At 38.0% G+C, this 14,813-nt stretch overlaps 1 protein-coding gene across 2 annotated transcripts in view; it reads right to left on the bottom strand.

Annotated features, from left to right (window-relative positions):
* Positions 1-14,813, bottom strand: part of WDR19 (WD repeat domain 19) — an 88,439-nt gene that overhangs the window by 67,524 nt on the left and 6,102 nt on the right. The window contains exons 4-9 of one of the 2 annotated variants that reach the window (XM_007449415.1): positions 14,636-14,761; positions 10,235-10,350; positions 6,211-6,326; positions 2,629-2,709; positions 1,355-1,467; positions 900-1,073 (exon numbers count right to left, since the gene is read on the bottom strand). In XM_007449415.1, the coding sequence (XP_007449477.1) occupies positions 900-1,073; positions 1,355-1,467; positions 2,629-2,709; positions 6,211-6,326; positions 10,235-10,350; positions 14,636-14,761 (726 nt within the window). The remainder of the gene's footprint in view (positions 1-899; positions 1,074-1,354; positions 1,468-2,628; positions 2,710-6,210; positions 6,327-10,234; positions 10,351-14,635; positions 14,762-14,813) is intronic. The other variant, XM_007449416.1, reaches the window with a different exon arrangement.

The following is a 14,813-nucleotide window of genomic DNA, read 5'->3' as shown; positions in this document are numbered from 1 at the left end:
TATTCTGGTTCCCTGGGGCTCCCCTTTTTGGTCTTCCAGCAGGAAACCTGGGGCTCTAGTTGCTCTGCTCTGCCTTGTACCTCCTACAACTGTGCCTGCAGCCAAGTAGTGAGAGGACAGAGAGAAAAATAAATAACAAGTGTATGCCCCACCTTCTCGGGACCACAGCTCCTCCAACTGGAGAGGAAGGTTACCCTCCATCAGAGTTTTAGGTGCCTGTGGGTCCTTGCTGTCACTGCCATGGTGAGACTGCTTGGTGGCTGGGGCATGAGAGAACAAAGAAAGAAAAAAAAGAAAATTGGGGGATTTCCCCAACTTTCTCTGAGTGTTAGGAGTTCTCTTTCCTGCAACTTGAGCCAGAACTAAAGGGCGTCTCTCAGAGTTCTCTCTCTCTGCCCAGTGCTTACATCCAGGGTCCAGGTTTCAGGCTGCCTTGAGTCCTGGCCTGAGAGAGACCAGAAGACAAATGGGAGACTCACCGCTAGCTCAGTGATACTTCAAACGCCGGCCTTCTTCTCCAATCTGCCTGCTACTATTTACTTTTCAGAGTCCTTAAATAGCTGTTCCATGGATTCTGTTCAGGTTTTATGGCTGTATTCAGTGAGAGTGACAGGGTGGAGTGTGCTTACTCCATGTCACCCAGAAGTGCCTATTTTATTTTTAAGATTGCTTTTCAAGCATACCCCATTTTAGGTTTTGTATTTAGTACGCATTTAGTATTTTAGGTATTACCCCGAGTGTTAAGGGCAGAGGTAAAGGCATGTTAGGAATTTTCAATTGCAAACATATTTTAACAGTGCAACTATGGTGGACAGATTCACATTAGTTAACAATGTCTTGATGAATCTCTTGAATATTCCTTATATAAGCTTTCCTGGGAATATGTGAATATAACTTACCAGTTATCACCACATGTAGCAGCTTTGTTAAGGGTCTGTGATACTGCAATACTGGTTAGACTATCTTTATGGTCACGAGCCTGAAATATCTCTTGACCGATCTCTCGAATATGAGTGGAAATGACCACAAAAATTCCACGTGAAAAACCAATCAAGATGTAGCCATCACCATACCTATAGCAACAAAGGCAATAATACAGTAGAAAGGAAGATTAACTACCATTTGCAATACAGTAAATAAGCAAATACCTTAAAACTAAGGAATTAGAGAATATAATTTATCAAGGGCCTATTTGTCAGATAATATGCTAGGTAGTTCCACATAATAAGTCATAGACTATAATCCAGAAAATGTTACATAGAGAAGTGAAAATGCTACAGACAAAAATTAAATATATTATAATTAGTAAGGGAAAACACAGGGGTATCCTTCTGTAATGAACTTTTGTACATACCAACTATAGCAGACAATGTTGCCATAGCGCTGCTGAAACTCCAGATCAATTGGGCTATCTGGTTCATTCAGATTAAAAAGAAACAAAGTTTTCTTGCCAACCACTACACTTATCTGCCAGAAAAGAGATTATGAAATGAATTACTCAGCACTTCATGAAAAGACTAATAAGCAAATCCAAAGAGCATAAACCTCATTTAGAAAAACAATGAGCCAAATTTAGCATGTTAAATGTTATAATTAGTAAGGTAACAATGTGACTAACTCAAAACATTTGTAACATTTTACTAATATACAGTCTGGAAAGAATCCTTGGCTTCACATATATGCAATACACCCTTGGAAGTACACTAAAATAGCTCGATGGAATAACCTTTACAATTCTCTGTACCTCTAATATAAGTCCTGTGCAGTACAGGAAGGTAGGTCTGACATAGTTCCATTGAAACTGAATTCATATCCAGAGTATAGAGAGGCTTCTATCCTAAGGCTGTCTGATTTTGATCTTGGGCTATCTGGAATTACAGGCCCACACCTGTGTGGATAATCTAGCTTGGCTTTTTATATCATCACTCTTCCCATCACCAGCAGGGCACTGGTCAGTGTGGCTAGACTACTGTCCCGCTGTTACAAGTTGGTACTTAACTATAATTCTCAGTTGAGGATCTAACTGTGTTGGGGAGAGAAAAGAGTGCATTACTTATTTGGGCTCATTAAGGGTAATGGATATATATATGTAAAGAGAAACACTTTGATATATTTCCTTGATTCTAAGACGCTACCAGTTAGGAGTTATTATCACTTTAATAATAGCTTTTTGAGAAATAAAGGAACATTACTTCATTAAATATATTCTTGTTGATTGTGAAAATCATCTGGATTTCAGAATGTTAAAATGTGGCAGGGAAAACAATCTAAGGTATTAAAAAAATAAAACTATAATTTCCAGAGCTCTGGTCCACATATCTGATAGAGTGAAAATTAAAAGAAAGATAGAGAAATCAATACTCTTGCTTTTCAAGGTGTCCCCACTGTTTTTGCTACCATAAGAAGAAGAAGAGCAGCAAGTGTAACAGGAAACTCTTCTCACTTGCTGTGATATTAGGTGGCAGCAGAAAACTTAGCCCTGAGAAACTGGGGCCTGCATTGGTTTAATAAGTGAAGAACTATAATTTATTTATCACTATAGATTCTGAACCATACTAGAAAAGGAGACAGACTATCCTAAAAAATTACCAAAATAATTTGGGCCTGGATTTGATTTAGAACTCTTACCGTGCTTTCAGCAGTGGAGGTTCGGTCATCAGTCTTCATCATGGAAAACTGCATGTTGCCAGGCTCTGATCTCACTGGTGTCTGCAAGGGTGAAAATACTATCACTATGAATAAACCCCAAACGCAAATTCATTCTATTACTAAAACAGGTAACTTGCTTTCATTTCTGTTACAGGTTGGACTAACAACCTGAAAATCCAAGTGCTACAAACTTCTAGAAATCCTGAATGAAACTGAACACGTATCTTATTAAATGGCTAAGATAAGCTTGAAAGAAGGTTAGGAAGATTTCCAGGGACCATAAGCAAAGATCAAATTGAAAACCAAAGTGTGTGCAGAAACTGATGCTGCAGATATCCAGAGCAGCAGCTGGTAAAGGGAGACAGTAAGGAAGCCCATTTGGCTCAAGCTGGGCTTTGGGTCAGAAAAAATTCTTTTAAAATCAAAGACTTTCCCTCCTATGCTCATTGTGGTCTAAGGGCCAAAGTTATACTTTGAGTGGTCTAGAAACTCCCTGCAGTGTTTGGCCAAAACAAATCGAAAGCCTCTTCAAAGGCTGCAAAAAACTTCCACAGTCAAGCCCTGCTGGAGATGAGCTACAATTCAAAATGAGAAAACTCAGAAACAAACAATGGATCAAGAGGAAGAGTCACCAGATCTGAAAAGAACAGAATTATCAGAAAGAGATCATAAATACATTTAAAATGGCTAAAAACATAAAAGGACTCATAAATATAAGAAAAGATAACACTTTCTTTAAAAGTCCAGGCAGATTTTTAAAAGAACTACAAAGTACTTTCTACAAATAAAAAAGTAGAGCCATTAAAATAAAGACTCAATGGGATGGACAGAAGATTAGACAAATTTGAAGAAAGAGTAAGTTAACTGATTTGAGGAAATTATCCTGAAGATTGCAAAGAGTGACAAAAAGAAACTATGAAAGAGAGATCAAGAGATAGAAGAAGATCCAACATATGTCTAACAGTTGCTCTGCAAAGACAGGATAGAAAGGGCGAGAGGTGAATTTCAAAGAGATAATGACTAAGAACTTTACAGAACTGATGAAAGACAGCAACCTTCAGATTCAGGAAGCAAGACAAGTCCTCAGCAGGATAAATAAAGATAAATCCGCACAAGTTACAATGGAGTGCTCTGCAGAATAGCCAAGTCAAAGCAATGCAGAGAAAATACCAGACAAAACAATACTTATAACGTATGTTTTGTTTACTGTATCATACTACTTGTATGCCAAATTCTGGAAGCATACTTCTTGGGGATTAAAAATGGGAAATAGTTGCCTTGTATGTTTATAATGGCTCAGTGGTAGTGGCTTCCTTGGATGTTATGTGTGGAAAAGTATTCTAAGGTCTTGATTCAGTGAAGAAAAAAAATGCCAGTATCTACTGATGATGTGTGATATGGATACAAGAGGGGGGACCTGTAGCATTCTAATTCTAAAGGACCCCAATATAGATGGATCAAAATTACAAGGTTTCTAGAAACTATTTTTTACAGTAATGCCATATATATATATATATATATATATATACATTTTTTTTTTTAACATCTCTATTGTAATGTCATATTAACCTTCCTTGAGAACCACTGTAATCATGCTATGGTCTGCTCAACATGATTGAGTTACTTCTATCTCACTTTCAAAGCTTTCCAGATACAAGAACCAACTTTCTTCTTCAGACTTATCTTCTATAAATTCTCAATCAAAGTCCAAATCTTCAGTCAGTCCAGTCTGGAATAAGCCATGAACAAGCTGTAATAAGTTTTTCCTCTTATCTTTGTTCTGTTCTGCTTGGAGTGAATGACAGCAACTGCTAAATGTCTTACAATACCCATTAAAACAAGTTTTAGCAGGGCACATGATCACCTAGGCAGACTAAATTTGCAGCTTCCCTGGCAGCAGCAAGGTGTGACCATATATCTAGGTTCTGGTCATATGATATGAATGGAAATTATGATTGCATCTTCCAGATTAGGTCGTTCACAAATTTCTTGCACTCCACTTCTCTTTTTTCCTTGCCTGGGGCTGAAATGAGGTTCTGGTATGCTTGCTTTAACCATGTACATGAGGGCAAAACACCCTAGAAAATGGCAGAACAATAAGATGGAAGGAAGGAAGGGGAAGGAAGGAAGGGGGAATTTATACAACCTTGAGAAGCAGAGATACAGACGACATGCTTACCCCTCTCTGTTTTATGAGAAAAAAAAGAGGAAAAACCACCCAAACTACCATATTCTTAGAGTCCTTGTAATTTTGGGTCTTGTTGTTACAATAGTTCAGCCTATACCCTGACCGATTTAGATCATCTTCTCTTACAGATTCACAATCCAACTTTCATTTATCTTCTCTATCTCACAAATGTTACAGGACTTGTAAGCTATATCACACAATTTGGTAACCATATAAGATGATATATGCTTTATCATGATTAGTTTTCTCTTCTTGTGAGTAGGGGGCCTATGGTGGGCAGCCTCTAAGATGGTCTGGAATGATCCTCAACTCCTGGTGTTCATGCCTTTGTGTAATCCCCATCCCGGCCCCTCAGTGTAGGCTGGGCCTAGTGACTCACCTCTAGAGAACAGAACACAGCAAAAATAATTCTGAGATCAGGTTATTTATAAACGACTGCAGCTTAAGTCTTGAATGACTATTCTCACTCTCTTGCCAGCTGCTTTGTTGTGATCCCCAGTCAAGCCTTCAGATAAGACTGCAGTTCAGACTGATAAAATGATTGCAGCCTCATGAGAGACCCTGAGGCAGAAGCACCCAGCTTAGCTGCACCTGGATTCCTCATCCACAACAACTGCAAAGCAATGTTTGTTGTTTTAAACTGCTAAGTTTTGGGAGTAATTTATTATGCAGCAATAGATAGTTAATATAGGGCCATATTTCCTATTTCTTCTGTAGTCATATTTCATATTTCTTCGATAGTACATAGCACAGTGCCATGTAACTAGCAGGTATTCAAAGAATGTCAATATTGCTCTAGAAGTAATAAATCATAAGCCAAGTCATCCAAAGTGAAATTTTGCCACTGGTGAGCTTCTATAGCTATGGATAATACAAATTCCCTTGAGAGGAGCCTCTGAAGATCTAATCAATCTTGGGAAATTTGAACACCAGTAAAATCTAATCCTAAAATTAAATTTAATTAGAATTAGTTTGGAAGCAATTTAACATATCAGCTAAAGGAGTGGGCTTTAGAATCAGGCAGTTAATTACATTACCTGACTCTGAGTCCAGTTGTTAACATTTACTCCGTAAATATACATATATAAAATAAGAGTTATTTCACAAATATACCGTTTGACTATAACCACAGAGCTGATAATCCATGCTAATGCTAGCCAATGGGAAATGTACAAAGGAGGATATTTGGAAAAAGTATTCATATTAAAGAAAAATGTCCTAATACATTAAAAAAATTTGATGTTTAGAATGTGAAGTTATTGTATACATATCTCACATAGATGCTTTTAAATTTTATAGATATGTCTGATAGACAAACTTTGTTTTGGAAGAAAATTTGAATATAGCAGACCAAAGAGATGTTACTGTATTACCTGTCTTATCGTGTCACCTTCCTGATTACTAACTGTAATCATTTTATCTTCACCACCTAAAGCAAGCATGTTTTCTGCATTCCAACATCCACATGTGATTCTCTTAGTATGCTTTCCTGAAAAAGAGATGTACATATTGATTTCTCAAAAAAATTTTTAGATGTCCGTGATGTTAATTTGAAAGTTTAGGTAATATACTATGGAAATTAAACAGACAAGAAATTTAAAATCTCATCAAAGCAGTTAGTGTCTAAGCAACCTTATTTAAAACAGTTTATTACCAAGTTGTAAATCAAGATAAAGGCATATGAGGGCAATCATGTTTTCCAATTTTTTATGTGTATATGAGCATAGGTCCTAACATAAAAAGACATTCCACCCCTTGACAAGTTTGTTTGTTTACCATATAACCAAACCTATCACATTAATGTCTTAAGCACGAAATGTGCTTAAATCTCAAAGCACTGAAGCTATCTCTACTATATTCAGCTTCACAGTGTGGGAGACCCTTGGCATAAGCAGATTCAACATCACAGTTTTGACTATTCGTATATAACTAAAGGACATACAATGATTCACGATAACACTGAGGTACAAATATGAATGCACCTTAGTGAGACTTGTGTTAAGAATTGACTCATTTAGGGCTTCCCTGGTGGCGCAGCAGTTGAGAGTCTGCCTGCCGATGCAGGGGACACGGGTTCGTGCCCCGGTCCGGGAAGACCCCACATGCCGCAGAGCGGCTGGGCCCGTGAGCCATGGCCGCTGAGCCTGCGCGTCCGGAGCCTGTGCTCCACAACAGGAGAGGCCACAAGAGTGAGAGGCCCGCGTACCGCAAAAAAAAAAAAAAAAAAAAGAATTGACTCATTTAGCTAGTGAGGGATATTAGATAGCCACTAAGTATCAGGACGTTTTTTTATTGAGCAATGTAGACAGTGCAAAAACCACATTTTGGGGTGGAAATTGCATGCTTGACACTGAGGGCATTTGTTGAAGGTCCTGGGATAGATAAACACTCAACAGCCCCAAGGTTAATTAAGTATACAGATTCTGGAGGCAAACTGCCTATTTTGAATAAGTGGCTCCACCACTTACTGCAAAACCATGGGTAAGTGACTTAACCTTTCTATTCCTTAGTCACATCATCCAAAAATTGGGGATAACAGTAGGAGCTCTTTCATAGCGGTTGAGGATCAAACGAGTTAAAGCACTTAGAGGAGTGCCAGGCATATAGGAAATGTCATAAAAATGTTAGCTATTTTAGCTGTTATTGAGACAGAGATCATGTTTATTTTATTCATGTACCCCGTACAGAACTTAATACAGTATGTATGCAGAAGGCAGGCTCTAAATAAATAGTCGTTAAGTGAGTCGACCCTGAGGCCAGAGCGTGCCGAGTGTGTTAGAGGCTCAGGTAGGAGGAGAGTATAGCTGTGAAGTCCCGGAAGATGGGTGAGAGATGAAGGCAGAGAGTCGCCAAGGGCCAGGTCACAGAGGGCTTGGCTGGCCATAGTGAGGACTTTGACCCTGGGTGACATGGAGAGCCACTGGAGAGCTCCGAGCAGAAGGCTCACTGTGGCCTCTGGGCTGAGGATACTCTATAGCAGGGCAAGATCTGAAGCAGGGAGACCAGTTAAGATATTCCAGAAACTCAGGTCAAAGATGTCTGAGCCCCACACCATGGTGGCAGCAGTAGAGGTGATGAGAACAGTCTTTTTTTGTTTTGTTTTGTTTTGTTTTTTGCGGTACGCGGGCCTCTCACTGTTGTGGCCCCTCCCATTGCGGAGCACAGGCTCTGGACGCGCAGGCTCAGCGGCCATGGCTCAGGGGCCCAGCCGCTCCACGGCATGTGGGATCTTCCCGGACCGGGGCACGAACCCGTGTCCCCTGCATCGGCAGGCGGACTCTCAACCGCTGTGCCACCAGGGAAGCCCAAAACAGTCTTGATTCTGGAGATATTTGGAGATAGATCCTACTAGATTTTCTGGCAAATTAGGTATGGAACGTAGGAGAAAGATTAAGGGTCAAGGATGATGATAAGGTTAGGCTTAAATATCTAAAAGTTTGAAATGCCATCAATGAGAGGGAAAACTATTGGTTTTGGTGGTATTAAATTTGAAGTGTTTACTAGAAATCTCATTGGAGATGTTGAGTAAGCAGCTGGATGTATGAGTCTAGAGTTTGGAAGAGATAAATATAGGACTATAGAGGTGGTATTTCAAATCAGAAGACCAGAGCACAAAAGTGAAGGGAACATTCAGAGAAGAGACTGGGATATAGGAGATTTTGCTGATCACAGATTAAGTGGCTTAAGTGATACACTGGAACTGAGTGTCGAAAGTAATGGGTGTTAGAAGGGAAAAAAGGAGTACATAAAGAGAGGTGGAAAGATGCCAAAGACAAACTTCTTTCTATACTCAAGAAAGGGAGAAGAAAATCTCTTTTCTTCTAGTGCTCAGAATTCAGGTTAACCTTAACTTCACTGATAACAGTTAACATGTTTTGTATGCTTACTTAACATTGTTCTGGGCACTTTACACGTATTGACTCAATTAATTAGTATTAACTTACAGCTACCATACTATGGCCACTGAAACGTAAATCATGTTATTGGGAGACTGGCAATATTAGGTACACTGTGAACAGTGAAATTCATGCATGTTAGAAGCATGCAAAGTGAGAACTGCCTATATCTAGTCTAGTTCAAGGCAATAAATCAGAGCATGACAAAACAAGGTAACAGACATTAGCTACTGTAAAAACCATGCATTTGTGCAGCTGCTGTTGGAAGTGAAATGCCTTGGTTTTAGGAAAGTAAATTATTTCAAAGGAAAAAAAGCAGAGCCACAAATCACAACTAACTCTGAAAGAGGCACAGCTAAAGGACCTAAAATATATAATTAGCCTGAATCTTTTCCATTTTACACAGTGAATTAAATTAGCTGAGATTAGAATCAATATTCATATTAAATACAAAGATCACATAAAATCATGTATATATGACAGTTACTGAAACAAAATAATCATACTTGGACAAATTATTTTCTTATACCTCAAGTGTCAAAATTTCTAGGACTTATAAGTTAACTGGTAGAATATACCTGTAAATGAAGTGGGATATAGAAAATGCCTACTTAAGTCAAACAAATTAATTTATATGGTGAAAGCAGAGTTTTGTAACTCAAAAGTTTTTAGTTTAATTTTTCAGATGGATCAATGACATAACTGTTTAGCTAGAGCACTAAAAATTTCTTATGAAAGATATACATATATATGAAAATAATTTGAAATGAACAAGTGTCCTTAATTGAAAGGCACTTTCTCAAGTATTCTGTGGGCACTATTATCTCCAGGATTTAATTCTTTCATTAGTGGTAAATTATACTGGCCACCTGTATGTAATTAAGCCCACTGTTTCACCATTCACCAGCATGATGTTACAATAATTGAAAAGAATCGATACTATTTCCTCCTGGGGAGTCCCAGGGCAGATGCTAGGTGACCAGAGGCTGGGGGAATCAGAGACTGAACCAAGAAGGTCAAACGATTAAACACACATATCATCCAGTCATATACCCTGAGGGAAATACAACTCGAAGTCAACTCCTAGATTAAATTGGTGTTTGGAGAGAGTGAGGGGTCAGAATTAGGAATCTGGATATACTCTGTCCAAGAAGCCACCAAATGTTTTAGCCCATCTACTAATGTGTTGATATGCATCTGAGCTATTCCATGCCAGAGGCACAATCTGGGTGAGAAAGGGACAGATAGAAGCCATGCTATTAATGTACTGGTGTCCAAAGGCACAGGCTCACCCTAGGGCAACCTGTTACATAGCCTGGGAAATTCTTAGTAGGTAGTGAAGATGGATCTTCTAGTTTAGATAGATGTATGGCTTGACCAGGGAAGTCTTCATTTTAAACTATAAAATTTCTCTTGCGATATCAGGGAAATCTGAGGTGGTAAAATTTCCATTTATGTAAAGCATCTCAAATATTTAGCAGTGTTTCCAGCTACAACCTACCAAGGACAGGAATCTTTCGAGATGTCTGACGATTATAAATCAGCAAATTTCCTTTAACAGTTCCAACAGCCAGGAGACTTCCAAATTTTGACCAAAGAAGGAAAGACAATTGATCCCTGTAACATTAAGATATAAATTACTAAACAATTCACAAGTATAACCCCCTAAGTAGTCCTTTTAAAAAGGATGAATAGTTTTAACATCTACTTAGAAGCTGAAGTACAAAATTACAACTTAATGCTTTAGGACTATGAAGAAGTGCTAAAGACATTCTGAGACACTATAAAATGATCTTAGGTGAGTGAGACTTAAAATACAAATGTATGATGAATATAGGCTTCAATTCAGTCATGATGCAATCTCAGATTTCATCAGATGACTCATGATGAGATACTTATTAATTTGTCTACTAATGATAGTTGTAACTCTAATTGTGGTAAAAATCTTCATGGATGATAACATCTCATGCTTTAAAAAAAAGCAGGGTCCAACTATACTATATACTAAATTGGAAAAATCATTGAGAATTCATGATTCATGAAAAAGGACATACATTTTCCAGCTCTGCTAAGAGTAGCTCAGAAGGAGGTAGAAGGCACGTTTGCCTACCACCAGTTCTTACTGTGCATTCTAGGATCCATAGGTTGAACTTTTATATAATCCTCTACTAAAGGGAATCAAGATTCCTTGGAGAGTAGCTCATTTATATATTGAGGAAGGAAATCACAATGGATCTAGAAAAGTGGTTATGAAAATACAATCCCAGGACCAGCATCATCACCTGGGAACTTCAGAAATGCTAGTTCCCAGATCCCACCTCTGTCCTACTGCATGAGAAACTGGGGGTGGTGCACAGCTGTCTGTGTTCTCATAAGCTCTCCAGGTGATTCTGATGCAGCTAAACTTTGCGAGTCACTGATAGATCAAGCTACTGTTTTCAGAAAGCAACACAGCTCTCAAGAATGTTGAGGGCAGTAATAAAAGGACAAAAGAGTCAGCTTAAAGGGGACTCCTCTGGCTAAATTAGAGGAATTTGAGCATTAAAAATTACATATTTAATTGAAACAAGTTGAGTTTGTGAAAGGCCATAAAACCTAATGATACTTGGAAGACAAAAATTCACTTAAAGCATAGGAAAAGTTAGTTGTAATAACAAGTGAATGTAATAAAATGTTTAGCTAAAAATTAATTTTAATAAGAAGTATTAATATACCGGGCTGCTAGCTTTCTTCAATTGAGTATATATTTACAATTATTGAATATATTAAGTATACAGTATACTTTATAAAAGATATTAAGTACATACTTTATAAAAGATAAATATGCATTTGTCTCTCAGTTTAAGTAGGTACAGCAGCCCTGAGAATATGCCTCTCAGATCTCCAGCTATAGAAAGTGTAACCGACCAAGGCCCCCAGCTGCTAGGCATTGGAATCCATCACCTCAACGTGCTGGGACCACACCTTCCCATGGGCTGCTCCCAGACAATGATTGCGCATGGCAGGGGTCCTGCTGAGGCCCATTCCTGGGAGGCACAGGACTCCTCTGATGGTAACCTTGGCTCAGACTGGGCCTAGCTGAACTTTTTTAGAACTGTGCTGCGGTCCCAGATGTTTCTATCCCCCCTTTCTTTCTTCCCTCTCTCCTTTACAAGGGTCAGACATGCACTGTGGTCTGACGGCTCTTCTAACTTCTCTCTCTCTGTTCCCTCATAAATATTTCCTGTGATAAACACCTTAATCCCGTTTTGGAGTCTGCTGCTCAGAAAACATGAATTTAAAAAATTGGAGTGAGCTAAATAGTACCAGAGAAAAGAGGAACTATATGACAAGAACAAGGTCTGATTAGCAACTGTAGTCACATATAGTAAGAGTAGTGTAACAATATTAGTCCAGTCAATAGTTGATCAGTACTAACAGTCACAGAACAACCAACTAGAAAGAGGGTAAAATAGTGTATTCCAAGAAGATCAAGTAATCAAATGTCATCAAAAGAAGAGTTAACTGAATGGGCTTTATCTTTCCTCTCTTAGGAGATAAGACCTCTAGAAGGTCCTACAAAGTACAGTAAGATCCCAAGACATACATGTTTCCAATTATGCTAACCGATCAGGCCAACATATAATAATCACACATATTTCTGGCCAAGAAAAATGTAATGAATATATTATTTTAGGAAAATGCACCTGGCTACAAAAAAAGGCAACCTATGTGAAAGGCACAGGTTTGTAAAATTCTGGCTGATATGACAGTTGAAGGTCAATTAGAAAAGAAGCTGAGTAGGGTGACTAGTACTCAGGTGTGAATGGCCTTGGGAGAAGCAACCAGGTCCCATGATCCAACCAAGAATCAATTGGTTGATGAACCAGATGTTGTATTCAGAGTTTCTCTGAAAAGATTGCTGTATCCCAGGTAAAAAACTAAATGATTACTGCTGTAGGCCTAAGTAGGATCAGGGTAAGTACCACTATAATCTTAAAAAGGTATAAAAAATACATTTAGTAAAAATGATGAAATAAATTCAACCCATTGTGCTAACCTAATAATTTAAGATAGTTAAGTGGCATTGCAGCAAGTTTTGTAATAATTATATTTGATGCTTTGTGAATTGTTTGAAGTGCACAGAAATATCTAATCAGATTAAATTTGTAAACAAAATTTTAATTGTTTAAAGGAAACTTAAGTTTGCAAAACATTTAAGAAAATTTTGCAAACTTGATATTCAAAATTGTTAACTATCATGATGTATTAGATTGATCATTAACAAAAAAACAAATAGTAGTAGGTATACCTTTCTATAGCCAAAGGTCTTTAGACATTAAGTATTAATAGCAACAGTAAAACACCCTTAATTTTACCTTATTGATAATTACAATAACATCTACTATTTCCTCAGTTCTTATTTTGGTGCCTGGCTACTCCGTACAATTAACTATCACAACAATCCTGAGATGATGTGAGAAAATGGAAGTGGGGGAAGATAGACAGTGGGAGGCAGAGCTGCCAATTCAAAACACCTGGGATTAATTATGCATTTTTCTCTGGGTCAGGATGTGGCCTCACTGATGCTCAATTTGGTTCAAGAAGCAGTACTTGATGTTTATAAACACCCTCTTGAATGGAAGCACACAGGGTGTGTAAAATCCTTCTGAAAAGTGATGTACCAAAGTGTTAAAGGACAGAGCAAGAAATGAAGGTTCTCAGACCTAGCAAGACCTGATGTTGGTCAGACACTACTGCCTGTGGATGTATGTCTCGTGCATCACTTTGAAGGGTCAAGAGAACCTGCACTAAGGTGATGTTTGGTCCTGCTTTGTTATTCCTTGGTAAGTAAGCTGGAAAAGTATAGTCTAACCTTATGGTATGTGTGTGATCTCTTCCTGCCCACCTGCAGGCCACATGATGCCATGAAGCAGATTATTATTACTATACACTCTTTACATATATGAAGAAATTGAGGATTAAAGAGAGGTTAAGCAACTTGTCCAAGGTCAAAATTGCAGTTTTAGTTGTAAATACCGACAGGTTTTTCTTTTCCATATGGCAAAATGGTTTCCATTTTAGCAGAGACCTGCAATTTATTCTGTCTGCCCAGGATTTTTCCCACTTGTGAACTTCCCCACCCTCACTCCACTCTTCACTGGGTACGATTATCAACCCCATGGCCCTGCCTACCCTATTCAGAGACCTTCTGAAGAAATGAGTGGACACTAGTAATGTGACAGGGGCATACTCTTTCCTCTGGCATAACTTGCTGTGAAGAATGGTATAAGCTGATACCTGCCAGTAGCCATCAAAAGAGTCTGACTTACATATATAGGATGGATAAACAACAAGGTCCTATTGTATAGCACAGGGAACTATATTCAATATCTTGTGATAAACCATAATGGAAAAGAACATGAAAAAGAATATATATATGTTTAATTTAATCAGTTTGCTGTACAGCAGAAATTAACACATTATAAATCAACTACACTTCAATAAAATTTAAAAGAGAGAGTCTGACTTAGAAGAAGTCAATACAGAGAAAGGAAGAGCCGAGAGATGGAGACAGTCTTGACTGCATCATTAGAACCCCTAGATCCAGCCATGCCTGCAGCCAATCCCATCTCCAGATTTTCCCATATACATTTTCTCTCTTCTTTGGACATTTTAGTCTGTTCCACTGAAAGCAACTTTTTAAGAAGTCATATTTTATAATCATAACAACCTTATTCTGATTAACTGAACAAAATTAATAGGATTATATATAACAATTAAAAAAGAAATGAACTTTTTCCTTTATAAGAAAATAACTCATCAATGCATCTTTATAATGAAAGTAATATTTGTAGCATCAAATCTGCAAATAATGATATTTCTAAGCGAAGATTTAAAATATAAAAAAAATTATCCTTACCTCATGCCACTGTCTAACTGGCTGGTTTTGTTTGTGTTGGCATCCCACAGATAAATGCAACTGGATTTCTCAGCAATCACTGCTAGGATATCTCCATCCTTATCCCAATCCATAGCAACACAGTTACTTTTTAAAAAGAGAGCAAAACATCACTATGCATTTTTTTTGAAGTAGGGAA

This window comes from Lipotes vexillifer, unplaced genomic scaffold, assembly GCF_000442215.2.
Source record: "Lipotes vexillifer unplaced genomic scaffold, Lipotes_vexillifer_v1.1 scaffold153, whole genome shotgun sequence".
In the NCBI taxonomy this organism is placed as follows: Eukaryota; Metazoa; Chordata; class Mammalia; order Artiodactyla; family Lipotidae; genus Lipotes; species Lipotes vexillifer.
This window is presented reverse-complemented; position numbering and strand designations above follow the sequence as displayed.